The following is a 24,116-nucleotide window of genomic DNA, read 5'->3' as shown; positions in this document are numbered from 1 at the left end:
GAAGCCAGCCTCAGTTACTTAGTGAGGCTCTCAGCAATTTAGTGAGACCCTGTTTCCAAATAAAATATAAAAAAGGCCTGGGCGTATAGCCCGGACGTAGAAAGCCTCTGGGTTCCACCCCCAGTACCACACACACACACAAAAAAATTATCATAAAATTCTATTTCCCATAGTTTAATAGAAAAATCATATGTAATGTACTTCTCAGTTATTATTAAATGTAGAATACTGAGTATTACTTTATTTTTTATTTTTTTGCATATTTTATTTATAAGTGGAACATACTGAAAATGGTGTACATTTAGATTATGTTTCGTGCCCTCAACAGTATTAATTTAAAAGTTAATGAAAGTTAAGTGTTGTTCACTATTTACCAAGTAATCTGTTAAATATTTTCTATGTATTAACTCATTTGCTACTCAAAACAATTCTATTAATAATGAGGAAATTAAGAACAGCAAATTAAGCATCTTCTTCATATAGCAATATGCTTCATCATACAGCAATCAAGCAGATGAACAGGAATTTGCACTCTGGTCATAATTCCCAGACTCATGCTCATAGTAAATGCACTTTACTGATTTCTCACTTTTTGTTTGTTTGGTTGGTTGTTTTTTTGTTACTGGAGAATTGAACCCAGGACTTTGTACCTCAGAGACTCACCCCTAGCCCTATTTTACTTTTGCTGAAAGCCTTGCTAAATTGCTGAGACTGGCTTTGCAATCTTCCTGTTTCAGCCTCCCAAGTACTGGGATTACAGGCATGTTCCACCATGCCAGGTGATTTCTTATCTTTTTAAAAAGAACTATTCATACAGTATCTCAAGCAGACTCAAGTGTAAGTTTTATCTGTATGAACAAGAGAAAATGTTTTCCCAACAACTACAAATGACAAGATTTGGCTTTTTATTACTACAAGATTCCACTGTAGTAGGAATAGATGGGCTAGAACAGTGTTATTTGAGCTTGGCAAATCAGAGTACACATAGCTACAGGAATCTCTGTTATATTTTACAATCTAGTTTTGACAAAACAATGAACAAGTGACCAAATTCTATTTATTCTATTTTACTAATCTATTTATGACTCCTCAGTTTTCCAAATCAACACACCTTTAATAAACCAAAATCCATAAAATACTTTTGCTATCAATATTTTACTAAACTAAGTTTCTCTTCCATCATAAACTTTACTGATGATGATGATGATGATGATGATGATTTTGGTGGTACTGGGGTTCCTGGAAGCCCTCTACCTCCGGGCTACACTCCCAGACCTATTTTATACATTTTTATTTTTGGAAACAGGGTCTCTTAAGCCATCGCGGCTGGCTTGGAAGCTGCGCGATCCTCCTGTCTCTGCCTCCCAAGCGCGGGGATTACAAGCGTGTGCCACCACGCCCGGCTACTTATCACTATTTTAATGATGACCACAGGTTTAATGTATAATCTTGCCTCTTTAGTAAATGACCTTGGAGCATGTAAACATGTTTTATTTCTCTCTTTTTCTTTTTCCCCTTTAGCTGTTACTCCTTATAGGCTAGATAACTTTAAGAAGTTATCTAATCTCTTCAATGTGTTTCCTAAATTATAAAGTGATACAAATGCTACTAATACTAATAGGGTTGCTTTAAGGGTTAAATGAAATAGCATGCATAAAGTTTCTGTCTCTGCCTCCCAAGCGCGGGGATTACAAGAGTGTGCCACCACGCCCCACTATGCATAAAGTTTTTAAGTAGTACTTGGTATTTGTTTTATTTCAAGTTTATGAATATATTTTATATATTGATGATGCTGTCAAATATCTGACCTTTCAATAAATAGAGCATTAATGTATGAAAATTATTGTAATATCCTTTGGAAATTATAAAATGCTACATAGCTGGGCGTGGTGGCGCACGCTTGTAATCCCCGTGCTTGGGAAGCAGAGACAGGAGGATCGTGCAGGTTCGAAGCCAGCCGCGAGTGCTGGCTTAGGAGACCCTGTTTCCAAATTTTTAAAAAAAAATGTAAAAATAGGTCTGGGAGTGTAGCCCAGAGGTAGAAGGGCTTCCAGGAACCCCAGTACCACCAAATAAATAAATAAATAAATAAATAAATAAATAAATAAATAAATAAATAAATAAATAACTACATATATAAAGAGCAGCAACAATGATAAGTTACTGTGATTGCAAGGATATTTCGGTTTGGAAAGGTTTTAATGCAAGGCAAATATATTTTTTAAACCAAGAGAATAGATGACTTAGCAAGCCTACTGCAAGTATAAAGATGGCTAGAGAATCCAGTTAAGAGATCTAGGCTCAGAAAACGCTTATCCTTGTAATAGTACTCCTTTTATCTTGCTAAACACATTATTTATGCCAGCCATTCCTTTCATCAAGGTAGACAATTAAAAATTCACTAAAATGCTAATTTGTTTGGGAAAATGTGATTAACTGACTTTTTCAATTTACTCATTTAAATGATGAAAATGCCTAGGAGTTGCATTAGAAAAAAGGAATTGCCTTTATTTTAAAAATATTTTGAGGTGAGGAGGGTATATTCTTTTGTGTTTTTATTGGTCTGATTATGCATTTTAAGAAATAACACTGAAGCCCAAATCCTATGACCAAAATGACAGTTTTGATACTTTTGGCATCATCTTCATAAAAATGTTACAATTGTTTGATGGTCTTATTTATGTATATCATGAGAGAAATAGCAAAATTTTGTTCCCTAAAGTTACTTAAAAATAAAAGTCTTCAGAATTCCATGAGAACAAGGTTCAATGATAAACTGTATACATTTGACAATTGTTATGAAAAAACAACAAAATGAAGTAGAGGTTAAAATACTTAGGAACAAACCAGAGACTATGGTCTCTTAACAGAATAAACAAGATTAAATATAAGAGAATCAGTAAGTTTCAGCTCTTGAAAAATAACAGCATGCACATAATTTTACTTACACAAATAGTTATCATGCTGAGAATCTTATTCACTATAATTCTTATTCAGAATTAAGAGAATGAATTCTTAAATACTTATTGCTAACTATGTACTTTGTCAGGGACTTTCCACATCACAATCTGGAAAGTAGATCTTATCTGTTTTGTACAGATAAGAAAATCGAAGCCTCTCTGAATTCTAGTTTTACCACTTACTTTGACCCTCAAAGAGCTACTTAATTTCTTTGAGCTTCAGTTTATTCACTTACAAAATGGGGCCAATAATACCTGTCATCTAGTACTGTTATGAGTTAAAGGGCACCACAGTGAACTCTCAACAAAAAAGTAGCTATTAATATCATTGTAATCATCTCTTAGAAGTCATAATAAACTAGGGACAAGATTCAAACTTACTTTTTTGACATCAAAACAGCACTATCCAGTAAAACTTCCTAAATGATAGAAGTTTTTTTATCTGAACTGTTTAACATGGTAGTCACTAGCTGTATGTGGTTACTGAACATCTGAGATATGGCTATATAACTAAGGAATTGAATTGCTAATTTACTTAACTTAATTAAATTTAAAGATCCACATATGACAAGGTGCTCTTTTTTACAAAGCATAGTTTTAAAGCATATGTTTGTTTGTTTTTAATTAGTGTATACTGCTTTCATTTAGGTATGCAAATTTTCTTTTCAGGCCCTACCCTTAACCCCACCCCCAAAGGCTACATTAACAGTGGAAAATAGGTGGCTGTGGTATGTAGGTCTTTGCATTTAAGTGTTTAGGCTTTTGAACAGGAATATCATTACACTGTATATTCACCACTTCAAGTATTAGTCGTTTGAGAGTACATTTTATTTATTTATTTATTTTTTGGTGGTACTGGGGTTCCTGGAAGCCCTTTTACCTCCGGGATACACTCCCACGGGCTACACTCCCAGACCTATTTTTTAACTTTTTTATGTGGAAACAGGGTCTCTTAAGCCAGCGTGGCTGGCTCTGAACCAGCACGATCCTCCTGTCTCTGCCTCCCAAGCGCGGGGATTACAAGCGTGTGCCACCACGCCCGGCTATTGAGAGTACATTTTTAAAAAAATACTATAAAATGTATTTCTAGATGTGGCAAGTAATGTAAAATGACTGAGCGGGCTCAAAACACACTATCCTAAATGATAACATCTGCCATACTGTTTAAGATGAAGGAAACAGAAAACTTCAGAAGCAGGAAGGTCTCTCTCTGACCACCTCTTGTCTTTTGCTCCTGAAGCAGGCCACAAAGGAATTCTCTAGCATTCCCCTGAAGCAGATGCTGTCCATATAATCAGATGAAAGGATTCTAAGACAGGAAACCAAGAAGAATCCACAAACAGGCCTTGCTGAGTTTCCCCACTTACTGTTACTACATCTTAACCTCCTATGACCAATCATACTTCTGCATGACTATCTACTCTTGATCAAACCAAAACAAAGCTAATACAGATTTCCCTTTTCTTTGGGTCTTCTTTCTCAAAGAACTTGTATTAAATAAATTCGCAGTTTTTCTCTTGTTGATCTGTCTTTTATCATAGGAGTCTCAGCCAGAAACCTAGTGATGGGTAGGAACCCCCTCATAATCACATTTCCCATGTATGTTTCATAAATTCACTGTATTATTAATCATCTATCCCAAATACTTTACACATGACAGAGCTTTATGTGAATACTTAAAAAGTTAAGTATGAAAAGTTATGTGTACAAAAGCATACGCAGAAACGATCAATAAAATATAGTGTAATATAAACTAAGCCTACTGGAGAAAACTACAGAGAATTCACTGGCTTAAGAAATATGTTTTAAGTCACTAAAATTTGATTCTACAAACATAAAAGCTGTTGCTCCTAAACCTGATCAGAAAGAACAGTCAAAAGTCAAGTCCCTTGACAAACTTTAGAAAATTCAATGAACTATAAACCCATAGGGAAATCACTGCATTATTATGGTGTTTCTCAAATTTAAATATGTACTCTTAAAATTTCTCAACAGATCTAAGACTATGTGTAAGTTATCATAGTTAAAGAAAAACTGACTTAGAAAATTATGTCATATTATATGACAATGTCACTGTTGCAAAGTTCTTTGGTCTTTAACTGGTAAAAATTTAGGTATTTTGTTATGTAACCAAACTTAAAACACTTGTGAAGTTTTTTTTTTTTTTTCAAGATATAAAGCCTGAGAATATCTGAGTGGAATCCTCACAATCTATTCTGAGAAATATTGTTATAGTACACATACCAGAAACAATATTATTCTGGAAAACACATTGGTTACCAATGAGCTATATTTTCAAGTAACCAACAGCACTTAAATCAGACCCAATATAACTTTACAGTTTTCATAAATACTACATGGCTTTAGTTTACCAACATGAAAAATCCCATAATAACTTGACAGATTTCAGCTTCAGTTCCCTCATCCTAAATATTAAAAAAGTCATAATCATATATTTAGCGACAACAATATGCTTACCTTGCTCTTTGACATAGAAAGTGCAGATTCATCTTTATTTTGAGAACTATCTTCCTTCCCTCTTTCAAAACCTTTGGAAAAAGATGCCAATATCTTAGTATGATTACTTTTAAACACATATAGTTATTAATTTTAAAAAGCAATTATACCCATAAATCATTCAACTTCAAATACACATTTGATATATATCAGTGCAAAAACCCTAAACTACAGAGTTTTAAGTTATTTTTAAAGACTGCTAAGGGATCATCTCTAGCACAATTCTTATTTAAAATTAACTGAAGTTTTAGAGAGGAAATGAGATTTTCCCCCAGATCCACCAACATGAAACTAAATTGCTCTTTCCTTTCACTTTGTATGAAATCAGTCCTTATAGAATTTTTATTCTAGTGCATTTGTTTCTAACAAAAAATCCTGACAGAACCAACCCAAGGTGCTTTTCCTATCTCTTGTCAAAATGGGAAAAATATTCCAGAATAGATGATTAAGAAGACTGAGGAAAATAAATAACCTTTAAGAAACAAGGTCTAGGCTGGATAAGCAGCATGTGCTTACAGTACCAGCTCTTAGGAAGTCTGGAGTAACACTGGAGTGCAGAAGCTGGAGAGCAGCCTAGCTAAACTAGTGAGATCCCATCTCAAAAGAAGAAACATCTAATAATGTGCTTATTGTGAGAAATACATGAGGTTTCATATAAAACAATTAGCATACTCCTTTGCACATAATATGCAATTAATGTTGACTCTTATTATCGTTTATTGCTAAGCTAACTGTAAAAAGATGAACCCAAAATAAACATGATCATTGAACAATCATATATCCTGCCTTATATAATATATTAATATAGTTCTATATAAAAAATCTATACATAATCAATAAATTATTATTGTAAGGGTTCTATTAGAGAAATACTAACTTAAATTTGTGTGGCAGGTATAAAAGAACACTATACATTTTAATGAGGTTCTTTGTTTTTGAGGATAGGTAATATGATCGTTAGGCCATATTTATTTGTTCTGAGTCAGAAAAAACATAATTTAAAAACACACATATAACCCAGGCGTGGTGGCATATGCTTGTAATCCTGGTACAAGCGTGTGCCACCATGCCTAGCCAAATCTATTTTAATTCAGATATTTTACTGAATTATTTCTTTAATATAAAAAAGATTTTCTTTTCTGCTTTGGATAGAAGGATCATTCAATTTCAATTTTAGGGGAAAAATCTTTCATAAATGCAACACTGAATTTTAAATGAAAATTACAGAAATCTGAAACTTCAGTATAACGTAATAAGTTATATAAGTCAATTAAAAACTTAAAAATATTCAAAACATTAAGCATAGGAATAAGAAATCCTCTAATATTAATAATTAACATATGCTGCTTCAAGGATCTAAATATATGTATAAGATAAAGGTTTTCTTTAAATATATATTGTAAATGAGAAAAGTCTTATTCTGACAGAACTATACTTCAATTTCTGCAGTATTTTTTAGTTTAGCTGAATCTAGATGCATTTATTATATTAAGAAAAATACCTAATTCACTGTGTCTATCTTCACACATTAAAAAAATAAGAGTAATTAAAAATGAAGTTATAAGTCAGAGTAGACTTATTTTTACTCATTATTTGCATAGCTTTATTAATATCTTATTGGTGCCTTTTAATTGTACATCATAGTGAGATTCGTGCAGATACATTCAGTTAAACACATATCTTCATTTAGTCTGTTTCTCTCACCATACATACCTCCACTTTCCTTCCCCTCATCCTTCCCCCCAAACCCCTCCCATTACTCTACTGGTCTCTTATTTTCACAAAGTCCCTTTGTTTTCCTTTTTTCTCTCTAGCTTCCACATAAGAGAAAAAACTTGCAGTTCTTTTTTTTTAATTTTTTATTGGTGCATTATATTCATACTTGATTTTATGAGTCTGGCTGATCTCACTTGGCATGATGCTCTCCATTTCCACCCATTATCTGCAAATGACATAATTTCGTTCTTTATGACTGAATAGAACTCCACTGTATACATATACCACAGTTTCTTTATCCATTGATCTGTTGACAGACACCAAGGCTGGTTCCATAATTTGACTACTATGAATTGTGCTACTATAAACATGGGCATGCATATACCTAAATATGCAAATATGTCTTACAGAATGTTTCAAATGTTGGAAAAGGATACTGATAAACCTAGATTGTATTTTACCAGTCAAACGTAATACATGAATTCCATTTTATTTTATTTATTTACTTATTTACTTATTTATTTTCTGAGGGTCTGCGGATGGAACCCAGGGGCATTCAACCTCCAAGCTACACTCCCTGCTCTATTTTTTAAAATTCTTTATTTTGAGACAGGTTCTCACTAAGTTGTGGAGGGCCTCACTAAGTAGCTGAGGCTGTTGGCGAACTGTGATCCTCTGGTCTCAGCCTCCCACATGCTGGGATTACAAGTGTGTGCCACCACGCCCAGCCATGAATTCCATTTTAAAAGTCTCTATACCTCAAATCCGGAAAATCATATAATTGTTTTATAAGCTGGTCCTGATTACTTCTAAGTTATTTAAAATTATACATGGGTAAAGCAAAATGATTTCTGAAATACACAAGCCTGGTCAAATGCCTTGAGTTAAAACTAAAAATTTTTCTTTCTAAAAAAGGTAGATCATCAGCATAAAATGCAAAGAACATATAAGAACGTCTGAAAGTACTAGGATAAAAATATGGCTATATTGTACATTAAGATTCCACATAAAATTCCAAGAAGCAAAGCAAAATATGTCATACTAGGGATTCTTTCATTAGCATAAAGCTGGTTTCCTAAAAAAAATGCAATATGATCTTTCTCTAAAGAATTCAGTCATAAAAATATGTTTATTAGAAACCAAAGGGTGCAGGGCGTGGTGGCGCATGCTTGTAATCCCTGCGCTTGGGAGGTGGAGACAGGAGGATCGTGCAGGTTCAAAGCCAGCCGCACTGGCTTAAGAGACCCTGTTTCCAAATTTAAAAAAAAAAAAAAAGGTCTGGGAGCGTAGCCTGGAGGTAGAAGGGTTTCCAGGAACCCCAGTACCACCAAAAAAAAAAAAAAAAAAAAGGAAAAAGAAAAAAGAAAAAAGAAAAAAAAAAAAAAGAAACCAAAGGGGATCTGTCAAAATACTTCTCAGGTTTTTTATTCACTTTCCAATTCAGTGTTTACTTTAGAATTACTCCTTTTAAGTAGTATGACTTTCACCAAATTTGCTTTTAGTAGCATAAATCACTCTGGAAAACTATTTTTTATTTTTTATTTTTTGGTGGTACTGGGGTTCCTGGAAGCTCTTCTACCTCCAGGCTACACTCCCAGACCTATTTTTACATTTTTATTTGGAAACAGGGTCTCATAAGCCAGCGCGTGCGGCTGGCTTCGAACCTGCTGATCCTCCTGTCTCTGCCTCCCAAGCGCGGGGATTACAAGCGTGCGCCACCACGCCCGGCCTGGAAAACTATTTGACAAATCTTTTCTTCTTATCCTCTGTCTCGCCTTTTCTTCTCTATTTTTTTTCTCTCTTGCATCCTGAATAATTTCTTTGGTCATACCTTTCTCTTCACTAATTATTTCAATAATTTAAAGAATTTTTTTGCCAGGTGCAGTGTGTTACATGACTGTAATCCCAGTACTTGGGAGGCTGAGACAGGAGGATTCAAGGACAGCCTCTGTATAGCTGTGAAACTCTTAGCAACCTAGCAAGACCCTCTTTCGAAACAAAAAATAAAGAGGACTGGGGATGTAGCTCAGAGATAGAATGCTCCTGGGTTCAATCCCCAGTGGAACAAAAATAAAAATTGATCATCTGTCTTTTATTCCATTTCTAAAATTTCAGTCTTATTATTTTTCAGGTTTGTAGGCTTTAAAAATAATTTTCTATTTTCACATTCTCATTTTGAAAGCTTGTCTTCATTCTTTTCTGAACAGTTCACAGAGTTATAAAAATTAGAATGTCTGATAATTCTAATATTTAAAAAGCTTCATAGGCCTTTTTCTGTTGTTTCAGTTGCTTCTCATTCATGCTATATTTTCTAATAGACATAGCTATTTTTAACTGTACTGATGAGTACTCTTGAAAAATTATTTGGAGGAACAATTTGAGGCTTAGTATAAAAATATCTTTTGCATTCTGGAGGCTGAGATCAGAGAATCAGGGTTCACACTCAGCCTCAACTATTTAGCAAGGCCCATTGCAACTCGGTGTGACCATTTCAAAAATAAAAGAACTAAAAAATAGGGCTGGGGTATAGCTCGGAGGTACAATGCCCATGAGTTCAATTCCCAATTAAAAAAATCTTTCTCCAGAAAAGATACATGTTATTTCCTACTTTCTCAACAGGCTTCTCCAAAATATTTAAACTTTTGTTTAACTTCTATGAAGAAGTAACAATATCTTTGTAGTATTTTATTGAAGCTAAATACTGACCAAACAAGTAACTAAGCCAGGATTTGAAACCAGGAAATCTCGTTCCACTCCTACTCTGTGATACACATTCAGGATGACAATTATATTTTTGTGGTTATAGAATCTATACTCAGATATTTAGAATGATTAATATTTATCTATTCAGATGGAAACTCTCAGTCAACTAAGAAAATTCTAAATTTCTCTCTTACAAGTATATATATTTACAGTATACCCATCATGCATTGCACTAGATGTTATCTATCATTCTCTTCTTCAAAAAAGCTACTGTCCAGAGAGAACCCAGATATTGAAACAAAAATTATAATACATAAATGTTTATAATAAAGGCAGTGGGATAGTTAAAGCTAAAATATAGAGTCAGAATACCAAAGCTTAAATAAACACTGGCATCGCCATTCCTTAGCTGTATAACCTTGGACAAGTAATTTCCCTCCTAGAGCAAAATGCATGAAAGTCTGAAGAAGTTAGAATTTTCTCTCCCCCCCCCCCAAGTATTGGGGATAGAACCTAAGGACATTCTACCTCTGAGCTACACCCCCAGCCCTATTTTTTATTTTTATTTTGAAACAGGGTCTCACTTTCACAGGGCCTCATTAAGTAGCTGAGGCTGGCCTTGAACCTGCAATCCTCCTGTCTCAGCCTTCCAAATACTGGGATTACAAGTGAGTGCCACCACACCTGGCAAGGTTTTCTAGAAAGAAAAAAATACTGATGCATAGGGTTTACTTTCTCTTGCTAATGCAATGGAATATTATTCCTGAATAAACCAACATTTTGCCCTTCTAATTTAGTAACAGATTACAAATACTATCATCATTGATAAAAGATTATGTAATCTTTTGTATACCTTAGTAATATACCTGGTTGATTAATATTTGTATATAATAAACAAATTTTATGTTGCTTTAGTTTGTTAAATGAAGATTTTATATATAGATATCTACAAATGAAGATTTAATAGGTATCTACAAAACAAATGCAAAATTGCTACAGTACTGTTAGCTATACTGAACACAGCTAAGAACCAAAAAATTGTACAGAAAAGTTTAAGTAGTCAAAATATAAAGAAACTTATGAACTAAAGCTAATAAGTTGTTCATAGTTGATGTCTTTGCTTAAGGTTTTTCTAAATCCAATTCATAGATACAATTCTAGAGACTGAAACAAAGATCATATCTAGAAGTAATATCTGAGACTGAGAGAAGAGACAGATAATCAGAAATACAACACACAAAACATAAAACATGTTGCATCATGGTGTCATTTTAAGTACACGGGCAGGAATGCCTTCTGTATTTTATAGTTCACTATAAAGGGAATACATTTCTTGAGGTAAAAATGAGAGAGAGAGAGAGAGAGAGAGGGAGGGAGGGAGGGAGGGAGGGAGGGAGGGAGGGAGAGAGAGAGGAAAACTGATTTCCTAAGCAAAACTAATATGCAAACAGAGCTGTACTCAACATATTAAGACCAACTTATCTCTAGCAGTAATGTAGGAACACCTTCTCCTCTAATGCTGTCAGAAATAAGCAAATGCATCTAAAGTATTCTTTTCAGTGCAACATGAAATATCTTAGAAGAAATTATATGTAAACCAGGCACGGTGGCGCACGCTTGTAATCCCCGCACTTGGGAGGCTGAGACAGGAGGATCACGAAGGTTCGAAGCCAGCCTCAGAAACTCAGTGAGACCCTGTTTCCAAATAAAATATAAAATAGGTTTGGGAGTGCATTCCAGAGGTGGAAAGCCCCTGGTTTCTATTCCTAGTACCACAAAAAAGAAAGAAAGAAGAAAAAGAAAGAAAGAAAAAACAAATTATATGTAGTTTTTTTTTTTTACTTTTAGGTATGTAACAAAAAATTATTTCTTTGAAGTATCTGATTATACTGTACAACTTACTAAGTACATGTTTTAAAGAGCTTATTTATCATAGCTAGTTGTATTGCTGAGAATATGCAATCATTCCCATGAATATGGTTTTCTCTATTTTAAGAACTAGAAAATTACTTATTATTCTATTAAAACAAACCTATCAAAATTATCTTAAGTATATTTGTTAACCAGATTTGTTTACCAATTTTAACTTCAATTACATAATTAAAAAAACATCAAACTCCTAAAAAGTTTTCTATTGTTTATCAAGGTCACATGACTATTCTTTAATACTAAGCAGATCTGTAGAATGAAGGTCAGCATAGTGCCAGTGCTAACAAGCTTACTGGCTTAAAAATTCAATCAAGGAGACAGATAAATACAGAAATGAACTAAGTATAATTGTAAAAAAAAAAAACAACAGTATTTAAAAAGACTAAAAAATTTCAGAACATTCTATTTTCAAAGCCACTTCTGAATTTACATTATTTGAGAACATTAAAAAGAAGCATGATAGTAACTATTCAATGATAAGGAGATTCAACACAGATTATGAATGCTGCTTAAAGATTACGCTATGTAAGCACAATTCAGGACGGTCTCTATTGTTGGAAAAGAAAAGAAAATCAGTGAATTTATAATAATTTAACTACCTGGGTGAACACACTGTATAAGATGTTTTACTACCTCAAAAAAGTCTATATCACCTATGTGCATAAATATTCATAAAAAGCCAAGAATAAAGATAAATATAAAAGAAAATTTAATTCAAATTCAACAAAACATAAGCATCAGAAAAAATATATAAAAGGTTAAAGGTGGCAGTAGTTTCAGTCAATATTGTTGTGAATACGAAATTGCTGTGAATACTAAATAATATTTTATTAAAAAATATAATCTTAGAAGAATAGACAAAATTATGCAGAAGGTTTAAAGACCTGAAAAAAATACATAAAAGATAATCTACATTTAAGGCATGTCTAAATATTTGCTACAAGAAATCTTTTTCAAATAAAAGGCCAATTTATGTCTATATCTCATTGACTAATTATTTAATGGCTAAATAATAGCTGTTGAATGCCTGATTTAATTTAATAAGTATTACTCTAAAAATAGCATAGAATTTTTCTTAGCAAAAATTAGTCACAAATATATCTAACAAGAAAAAAGCAAGGTATTTTAAAAATTATGGCTAGGTAAAAAGCTTCACTTTAGTTCAGGGCTTGAAATAATAGATTAAGGTAACAGTAGCAAGATTAAACCTTATCATTATAGTTTATATTGTGCAGAAAATGTTCAGATATCAATGTTAAATATACAGGTTTCATTTGCTAAAACCTCAGGGAAATTTGTTTATTAATTTTTCCATTTACCACAAATTCAAAAAGGCTTTAATTTTATCAAAGGGTCACATTTACTTCTATAAGTAAAGCAAAAATGTATGCTATGAACACTCAAGACGTCTACTTTCCTGAATCATTCATTCTCAAGTTTCAGCTGAAGAGACTATAAGAGAAAATATGGAAAAGCCAAGCCATATAGAAGTAGTTATTGAAACCTAAGCTCTTACTATGGAATTATTTTGTCTAAATAAAACAATTTTAAGATGTTCAAATGCTTGCTTTATTTTAATAAAAAGTCTGCAAGAAATTGAGACAAGAATGTAAGATTAAACAAACAAACCTGGCAATGAAGGAGAAAGTTCATTGTATCCTCCAAATGAAGCATTCCGGACAAGCTTTCGGCCATCAATTCGTGGAGGAAATAAAACAGGCGAAACCCCAGTACATGAAGAAAATCTACGTTGTTGTGAGCTCTCTTCTTTCATGGCTTAAAAGGTCTATTTAATGTATATGCTCATCCAGAAGGCTAATTAGACCAATATGGCAAAGACAGGCTTTTCTCTCACATCCAAAAGTAGCAAAACCCACCAGCACAAACAAAGGACACACACATTTAACAGCAAAGGAGGACTAGAGACTGTCAAATCAGCAATAAACAGAGGAGACTGAAAGGAAAGGCATTAAGTCACGCTGCTGATTTTTTAAAAAATGAACTGATTAAAAAAAAAGGTTATTCGACTAACATTCTACCTTTTTACCAAATAAATGACATCCTGCGCTGGACTGCTGCTTTAGAAAACAAAGCAAGATCAATACTTAGCAATTCAGGGTGAAGTAATAAAGCCGGCTTCTTTTCTCAAAAAGGCAAGCCTTTTATCACATCTATTATGTTTTTGTAGTATCCGGCCACACTTCCCTCCTCTTCCGACTCTTTTCTTTCCAGCGTTTGCTTACTTCAGAAATGGATATCACTATAACACTTTTTATCTTTCCTGAAGCTTCTAGATTTATATCTAACCTGCTGCTCGCCTCAGCCATGATTAAGAATTCATAAGGAAAGATATTCTTTCAAGTACAATTTTGGTGGATTCCAAAAGCAAAAGCAGAGAATAAACATGTAAGCTTAACCTCTGGCTAATATATATGAGTCATTAAGACAGTATTAATGCAAACCAATCAACACAGAAGATTAAAATGACACCATAATAATGCTGTATGCTCCAATACATGCTCTCTGGAAACAGATATGACTTACTACAGTTCTTTAAGCTTTTAAAAATATATAATCTACCGATAAGCTTTTTCACTTAAACTCTTCTATAAAAAAGGGCAATGTTATTATCATAGTAATAAATGGAAATACCTTTCTTTACTGTGGTTAAAACTAAGTGCCTAGTATGGCCCTCCTCCACCATCATGAAATCTAATGGATATTTTTCTATTCCCACCATTATCCACTATGTCATCTCTTTATTTCTAATTTTTAAAATTCCAAAGAATCCTTTTTTAATTTTTTTAAAATCCATTTATTTACCTTACCCTACCCTAAATCCAAATTAAGAAGCTCTGGTTAATTGGTCTATTAAAATATATTAGATTTACCTACCTGATCACAATTTTTACCTTCAACCTGGAAATCCACCCACTCAACAACAAATTCAGTTACACATTACTTAGTGGTTTATTTTTATAGGGACTTTATAAGATTTCAATGTCCTTCCCTACTATGCATATATTTCAGGGCTGGTTCTCTACCATGCATACACAATATCCCATGAATCTAAGACTGTTTCTCTTTACTACAAAGAGTAATTAATTTTTAAAAAATCATCAATTTCCTGTACAATGACATTTGGGGGGTGGCAAAGGAATTCCAAACTCAGTAGGAAAATATGTTTATAGTTAATATAAAGAACTCTAGTGGGTTTATGATTTGAGGAATTTTTGTTCTTTTTTATTTTTATTTTTATATGGTATTGGGGATTTAATCCAGGCGATTCTACCTCTGAGCTAGACCCCCAGACCTATTTTATTTGATAGTTAGAAACAGAGTCTCACTAAGTTGCTGAGAGCCTTACTAAATTTCTGAGGCTGCCTTCGAACCTGTGATCTATCTCAGCCTTCCAAGTACTGAGATTACAGGTATGTACTATCACACTTGGCAGTTTTTGTTCTTGTTTTTTCATGTCACAAAATGTAAATTGCCATTAATGGTAGACAATAAAGAAATCATTATAATTAATTCATTCAATGGTACTTGCCTTTCAAGGCAGTAAGATCATAACATCATGAAAAAATAGCATTATCCTATCATAGTTAAGTGAATTTGAAATTAAACTGGGTGCCATTCTCAGTTTTATCCTAGCTGGATGAACTAGAGCAATTTACTTAATTTCCCTGGGCTGCTGTTTCCTTGTATAAAAAATACAAGGAGGATCAAATTAAATAATATGTATATAAAGTTTAGAAAAGTTCCAGATTAAAGTGGCAAAATGAAGATATAAATTAATGTGTTCCCTCCTAATACTCAAGTAACCACACAGGAATGGAGTATTTTTTCCCCCCCTCATGTGTATGTATGAGTGTGTGGGGTTTCTGGGGATTGAACACTAGGACATCCTACCTTCCAGCTACATCCCTAACCCTTTTAACTTTTTATCTGGAAACAGGGTCTCACTAAGTTGCTGAGGCTGACTTGGAACCTGTGATCCTCCTATGTCAGCCTCCCAAGTACTGGGATCACAGGCATGTGCCACCATGCCTTGGCTAGATGTTTTTTGTTTTCTTTTTTAGAATATAACAAGAACCTGACATGGTGGTGCATGCCTGTAATCCCAGTACTTGGAAGGCTGAGACAGAAGAACTACAGGTTCCAGGGGTAACTTAAGGAGATACTGTTTCAAAATTTTAAAACAGGGCTAGAGTTTAACTCAGAGGTAGAATAGCCCTGGGTTCCATCCATATCTATCTATCTATCTATCTATCTATCTATCTATCTATCTATCTCCCTCCCTCCCTCCCTCCCTCCCTCTCTCTCTCTCTCTCTCTCTCTCTCTCTCTCTCTCTCTCTCTCTCTCACACACACACACACACACACACACACACACACACACACACACTAAAAACCATAAACAAGTATGGATATATATCCCCAAAACATTTACCCAGTAGAGGGCAATAACATTTCATACTAAATACCTGAAATAAAGAAGTAGACATGGTCTTATGGATCCAGAAAGACAAATCACAAACTAGAATAAAAGCTGAGAACTAATCCTACAAGTATCAAATAATCCATTTGCATATAATTCATAGCACTAAATTCCTCTGAATCATTAGATGGGCTATTGATATCAACAATATACTGGAAGCATAAATATACTGGAAGCAGTCTAAAAATATACACAGTGCTTTCAAAGTTTGAAAGTAAATGGCTTCTAACTTAGAATTTGTAATGCAGCCAAACCATCAATTATATTAGGGCAAAAAAAAAAAAGGAGAAACTTTTAGACACTGCAGGTTTCAATTTTTACTGTGTGTGTGTGTGTGTGTGTGTGTGTGTGTGTGTGTGTGTGTGTTACTGGGGATGTAACCCACTGGCATTCTACCTCCGAGCTGCACCCCTAGCCCTATTTTTTTATTCTTTATTTTGAAGCAGGGTCTCATTGAGTTGCAAAGAGCCTCACTAAGCAGCTGAGGCTGTCCTCAAACCATGATCCTCAGGTCTCAGCCTCCCAAATGCTGGGATTACAAGTGTGTACCACCACACCTGGCTTCAATTTTTACTTAAGTTTTAGATATGGTATAAAATATATTTCTTACTGGTAATAATGGTTAAGATTAAAAAACACTAATGTTAAAATTTTTCTTTTGAAATTTTCTATTTAAAAATTATTAAAATCTTATTTCTTCTGTGTCACTGACTAGACCCACTACATATATTATATCTGGTCTTATAGTTCTTTCCATATTAAAATGGTAGACATACAAGTAGAGGGAAATACCATAAAAGATCACCGTAAAAAAAATTCCACAGAATCTATTAAAGACCAAGAGAAAATGCCCAGCATTAAATTTCTCTTTCCATACAGTCAAAATTAGGACTGTAATAAGCTTCTTACTACAATTTTAGAACTTAAACAGGCTGTCTGGACAAATTCCAGACCACTCTGTTTTTCAAGAAACTAGTAGCTGATCTCTTAAGTAATCAAATTTGGGAGGTGGAAACCCCTTTTAAATTCTATGAAGTATACCATATGTATACTCACAAGAAATTCATTAGATTAAATTAGGACAAAATATGACAGGAGTGTGTATACATTATCTTAAATCGCAAGATGATAAATGTAGGCTTTAAGAAGTTTATAATCCTTAAAGCACCAATATGCTCTCTTTCAATTTCCATCTTCTATTAAAGCAAATTATTTTTTAGCTATAGTAAAACATCAACAAGCTGGGCGTAGTGGCGCACACTTATAATCTCTGCACTTGGGAGGTGGAGACAGGAGGATCGTGCAGATTCAAAGCCAGCCACACTGGCTTAAGAGACCCTGTTTACAAATAAAATATAAAATAGGTCTGGGAGTGTAGCCCAGAGGTAGAAGGGTTCCATCCCCAGTACCACCAAAACAAAAAACAAAAAAACTCATTGATAAAACTATGGCTTGAAAATTATACAAGAAAATTTTACTATCCTACACTTCCCCAAAAAATTTCTCTGTAATTCTCCATTATCAGCACTAAATATATTCTCAACATAAAAGCACATGCAGCTGGGCGTGGTAGCACATGCTTGTGACCCAGCATTTGGGAGGCTGAGAAAAGAGGATTGCGGTTCGAGGACAGCCTAAGCTACTTAGTGAGGCCCTCTGCAACTCAGTGAGACCCTGTTTCAAAATGAAGAATAAAAATTAGGGCTAGGGATGTAGCTCGGAGATAGAATGCCCCTGGGTTCCATCCCCAGTACTGAAAAATAAAATGAAAGCACATACAAGCAAAACAAAAAGAATGGCTTAAAATCAGTTCAGGCTAGGTATAAAGGTTAAAACAGTACTTTTCTCTGGATGAAAAGTTCTTCATAATTTCAAATATACAGACAGAGTAAAAAGAAAATTCAATGAGCACTTACTATGTGTTAGGAACACAGGAACTGTGTGAAGCATGAAAAAGAAAGCTATGGATATACTAGTAGTCCCTACTTTCTGCTCTTAACTTTCAACATGTGTGAGAACCTGTTCACTGAAAACTGAATGAAATTCAAGAGACTGTATTCCCATAAGGTAAATATTAAAATGAGGTGCTCTGGTTTCTAACACTGTTCACAAAAATCCATGTTAACTGCAAATGTACTAAATTAATGGTACCCGTGAATGTAACAATCAAGATACTATTGCAGAATTGTATAGTTAGTAATAGCTTTTCTCAAAAGATTCACACAGCAATGTGATATTCAAAAGTGGTCTAGTCTTGTAGAAAAGTTAATCAGTCTAAAAGACATATGCTTCAGATTATAAACAGGTCAAGGCTAAAATCTCAGTCGTGGGTATGGTGTTTACTTTTCCTCTTCTTTCTCTTTTTCTTTCCAGATGCAGCATCAGACATTTTTTGGCAAAGTGCATCTCAAATGCAGGGGATTAAAAAAGATGGCACCAGCCTTGACATGACTGCTTCAGCACTCTGCCATGGTCTAAAGGCAGTTCTGTCTTCCCGACAACCCACCTGGTAGGAGCCATGCTCACTGACACCTCTGCTAACAGTTCCACAGACATCGGAACCAACTGAGACCCTGAATGGCCTTGTGACCAGCTCCAGCTCCTCTCTACCACAATTCCTCAGTCTGCCAGTGACCCTGCTGGGTCCCAGGGGGAGCCAATGCAGCAAGGTTCAGAGGTGGCTGGAGGAGGCAGGCCACTGGGGGTGTGGCCTTGAGGACTATACCTGTCCCTACCTCCTTCCTCTCTGCTTCCTGGCTGCCATGACCTGAGCAGCTTTCCCCCACCACATGCTGCTTTAGTGCAGAATATTATCTTTTAAAACATCTCTTGTATTTTTAGTTGTGTCCCCTTTTCATTCTAATGTATATTTCTATTTTTCTCCTTAATCTTGCCAAAAGTTTGATAATTTTATTACCTTTATTTAACAACCAGTGTTGTCTTTCCTGATTATTCTCAACTGTGTCTATGATCTATTTAACTTATTCTCTTATTATTTCCTTCTGTCTGCTTGAGAGTTATTATTCTTAAGTTTTTTGCTGTCAAATATAAGCATGAAGACTATTATTATTTTTAAATTTCCTGCTTGGAAATTGTGGGGCATCCTTAACTAGAGGTTGTTGTTCATCAATTCTGAAAGGTTCTCAGCAAAACCCTTCTAATAATGCCTCTCATTCACCAAACTACATTTTGTAATTGTTACTGTTGGTACAGACTACAAACCTGGATAGTAAGCAGTATATGTGGATTTCTTGGTGGTGCTACTAATTTGGAGTTGTCAATGTTCTGAATTTTAGTCATTCCAATAGGCAAAGATGGTATTTTCTTGTTCTAATTGATTTTAATTATGAGCTACTTGTAATTCTTAAAAAAAAAAAAAAACCTGTGTTTAAAATGCTCTCCTCTAAGGATGATATGTTTCAATTCTTCCAAGTATGTATGTATACTAAACACAAGATCATTTTAAACTAAACTGGGGGTTTTGTCACAGTCATGGTATGAATTCTGGCACTAAGCATACATAAATATATGCTTGTGTTTAAGATTTCTCAATGAAGATTTCCCCTCCCCCTATTCTATCTAGAATCAAGAAGAAGACTGGCAAGTACTTCATAACCTTTCTCTGTAGCAAGTTTTCTAGTTAATTAACTAAGAATGTTGTACTCGAGGACTTCTAATTTCATGACCAAAGATGTCCAACCCGTATTTCTATCATGAATAGGTCACAGTCTTTTATTTCTTTCTCTTGTTAAAACTCACATTTTATACCTTCGGGAATTGGCAGATGCCAGTCAGGAAAAAGACTGGCTCCAGAGTTTACCATCTCTGGACTACCACTTTTTTTTTTGATACTTCTGTTCTTTTTACTAATTCTTTTTATTTTATACACAATTCAACTATGCTTAAAAAATAAAAAAAACTTAAAACATTTCATCCAGCACTTTGATGTTCTTCCTAGGACATTCTCTGAATACCTACTTTGCCATTTACTGGAACTGAAGATTTATTTATATAGGTTCATGTTTCCTTACATTGTTCCACTACTTCTTTCCCATAAACTTCCTGATTTTAAACTGAATTCATAAAGGCGGGGCTGAGAATATCATCCTTATTTTCTTCTTGTTTTCCAGTGCATAATTATGTACCAAGCAGGCTTAATAAAAGCCAGCTTGACAGAGGAAGCCAGAGGAAATTCCTATCTTCCCCAGGAAATATTTGTCCATCTGTCATGAGCATTCTTCCTTCACCTGGAAATAGATGGATTTGCTAAAATTTCACTGTTTCAATCTAAAATTTATATTATGTTCAAAGTTATAAGCACCAAAGGAAATGAAAACTAAAAATTTTCCATGAAACTTTTCTTCCAGAAATTATGCAAATAATTACTTGGTAAATTACATGATATTGATATTGTTATACATTTATTTAAAAATACAGAAAGCCTGCCTCTATAAGAAAAGGAAACAGTAGCAACCAGCTATTTACTACTCTGGTTAAGGAAATCTCAATTTCTCAGACTTTCAAAACAGAGGAGGATAAAGTAACTAGAACAGGTAATGTTTGATGCTGCTTTCACATTATCTAAGTTTAAAATGAATTAGAAATGTAATTTTCAGGAAAAAATAACCTGCAGTGTTCTGAATGTTCATCTTTCCACTCTGTTAAAGAAGCAATCACTAAGACCTGCCAAGAATAAGACAGACTCCCCTCATCTTTGTAATGATGCTTAAAACAAAGCCAGATTATTCATTCTTGCTTTCCAAAAATGCATTCAAATTTTTTTTTAGTTTACTCAGTAGAAATGCAGAAACGGTCAAACACATACAGTAACATTTTATAAGATAGATTTTTTACATTTATTCTTACTTTAATAATTTGCCAAATATTACAGACTTTCACTACTTAATATATGTAAGTTAATAGTTATATAATGCAACTACTCAAACACTAGGAATTTCAAAACAGAAAACAAACAGGTCTCAAAAAATAATTTCAGAAATTGAATGCTTTAGGGACTTATAAGTTTAGAAGAAAATCATCCTAACCTCTAATTTACCATATTTCTAACAAAAATAATATATGGCTGCAAACCAAAAGCACAGCATTTGGGGAGAGGGGTTAAAGTTAGTGTGGGTAAAAAAAATTGTAAATCCTCTTTCAAGCAAAGCAATTTTATGAAATATAATAAATGTATTTAAGAACAGATATTATGTGTAGATGGTCCTGTACATGATCAGAGTTGGTCTAGAAATACCTTACCAAGAAAGGAAGAATTGCTTCGATTCATGGAAGAAAGTGACTTCTAGGTCTCTCCTTTTATCTGTGAACCACTTAAATGAAGGTACTCTGTGTTAGTCAACTGAGATCATACCAGCAAAGACTAACACTGTCACCCTGGGGAATCTGATCTTCACACAAGAAATGTTATTTCAAAGAAAATCTCTCCCTACTTTGAAGTTTTCTATTAGTTGTGAATATATACCTTTCAAAAGGAAGGGATTTTGCAGGATTAAGAGAATTTACCAAGGGATAAGAGAAAAAAATACTATCATAGTCTAAATCAATTTTTATGGAAAACGTGTTCTAAAAGTTTTGATATTTTATACATTTTAAAATTAGTTTGAAACAGACTTATTTTTTAGCAAAGCAAGATCATATTCTCTTACAATACACTAAACCTGAAAGTTTCTTAAGAATAAAAGCATACAAAATAGTCTTTACAACCAAGAATAGGTTAGCTAAAAGTTATATTATTAAGCTTAGTAACAATCTCAAGCACTATCCAGAGGGAACAGAGTACCTACTAATGAGATGAGCTATAATTTATTCTCTAGGCTCCTTTGACATTCACTTTATTTAAAAGTAGAGAAAAGGAAGAAAACAAGTCTAATAAATCTACATATTTCTTTCTTAATAAACAATTGAAGTATACTAGGCTCAAACAGATCAGCATAAAACAAATCCCATTTTATTTCAGACAATAATGATACTTAAACTATTATAAAGTAAACTGATATTTAGCTTTTGAATAAGAAAAATCTGAAAAATACACAATTTTTGAATTATCTGTTTATCACTATAATCTGAACATATAACAAATCATTATCTGAATATATGTAGGTTTTAGTAAGGAGTGTCAGTCTCCCCAGCTCTTAAAACAAACAAAAATCCTAAAGCCATGGGAGGAAATTGTATTGCAAAAAACTTAAGAATGTTTATAAGTAATGATAACCTAACATTAAGTTGGTATGAGTCAACACTCATGATGGAGACAGTGCAAAAACAATAAAATACAGAATGGATAAAATTTTTTAATAATAGTAAATAATTATTCACGTACTAAGCATATAATTTCAGGTACTTAACTCCCTTTGCAAACCTGCTTGTTGGGGAGACCACATATATCAACTATAATAATCATATAAGGCAGCACATTATAAAATCCCAAAAACGATGATACGGAAATTTTGAAAACCAAGATAACCAAAGTCTTAAAGAAAAAGAGATTTAAATAATATCTTCAGGAATGAGATGTATCTGGAAGGGATAAAGACATTCCACAGTGGAAGAGCAGAATAAATAAAAGCATAGTCTGGCCACAGAACAGTGAAGAAAGCCATTTCACTGGGTTCCTGAGGAGACATTCAAGATAAAACTGGAAGAATACAGTAAAAGTAGACATACTAAGAGCCTTGAATACCAGGTTATGGAAGCTGTAATTTGCTCTCAATAGCTAGCATCCAAATGTTGTATATTGGATGCACCCTGGAAAAGTGTTTGTGTGTGTGTGTGTGTGTGTGTGTTATTAGGGATTGAACCCAGGGGCATTTTATTGCTGAGCTACACCTCCAGCCCTTTTTATTTTTTGTTTTGAAACAAAGTCTCACTAGGTTGCTGAGCATCTCACTAAGTTGCTGAGGCTGGTGATCCTCCTGTTTCAGCCTCCCAAGTAAATTTTTGTTTGGTTGTTTTGCTGACATATGAACCTGATATATTGTGGGGAAAGATTCTAATAGTAGTTAAGAGGCTGTGGTACTGAGTAATGTGGGCATAGAAGGATAAAGATCTAACCTAGAATAATGATAGCAAGAATAAAATTAGATAAATCAGTCTTGAAACTATAAGATTTCTAGAAGAAATCACAGAAACCATTCTTTGTAACTTTAGGGAAGACAAAGATTTAATGAGGATCCCTGAATAGTAGGAAAGAATCATAAATTGGGCATCGGTTACTTAGTACGTTCCTTTAAAACTCTGTTTTCAAAATAAAGAAAGAATTTATTCTCTAGGCTCCTTTGACACTCACTTTATTTGAAAGTAGAGAAAAGGAAGAAAACAAGTCTAGTAAATCTACATATTTCTTTCTTAATAAACAATTGAAGTATACTAGGCTCAAACAGATCAGTATAAAACAAATCCCATTTTATTTCAGACCAAAATAAAGACCTTGTTTCAAAATAAAGAATAAAAAATAGAAGCCGGGTGTGGTGGCACATGCTTGTAATCCCCGCGCTTGGGAGGCTGAGACAGGAGGATCGCACAGGTTCAAAGCCAGCCTCAGCTACTTAGTGAGGCTCTCAGCAACTTAGTGAGACCCTGTTTCCAAAATAAAATATAAATGGGCCTGGGAGTATAGCCCGGAGGTAGAAAGCCTCTGGGTTCCACCCCCACCCCCAGTACCACCAAAAAAAAAAAAAAAAATAGGGCTGGGGGTATAGCTCAGAGGTAGAATGCCCCTGAGTTTCATCCCCAGTACTGCAAAATAAATAAATAAATAAATAAATTAATTA

At 33.9% G+C, this 24,116-nt stretch overlaps 1 protein-coding gene across 5 annotated transcripts in view; it reads right to left on the bottom strand.

Annotated features, from left to right (window-relative positions):
- OSBPL8 (oxysterol binding protein like 8) overlaps positions 1–24,116 on the bottom strand; it is a gene marked incomplete at both ends in the record, with an annotated part of 109,430 nt that overhangs the window by 42,213 nt on the left and 43,101 nt on the right. For 4 of the 5 annotated variants that reach the window (XM_080705504.1, XM_080705500.1, XM_080705501.1 and 1 more), the window contains one exon: positions 5,439–5,509. In XM_080705504.1, the coding sequence (XP_080561630.1) occupies positions 5,439–5,509 (71 nt within the window). Of the gene's footprint in view, positions 1–5,438; positions 5,510–13,454; positions 13,600–24,116 lie in introns of those variants that run through there. The other variant, XM_080705503.1, reaches the window with a different exon arrangement.

Source organism: Muscardinus avellanarius (assembly GCF_963383645.1).
Source record: "Muscardinus avellanarius genome assembly, chromosome: 11".
Classification (NCBI taxonomy): Eukaryota; Metazoa; Chordata; class Mammalia; order Rodentia; family Gliridae; genus Muscardinus; species Muscardinus avellanarius.
Note: the sequence above shows the minus strand (reverse complement) of the source record. Positions and strands in the feature narration are given on the sequence as shown.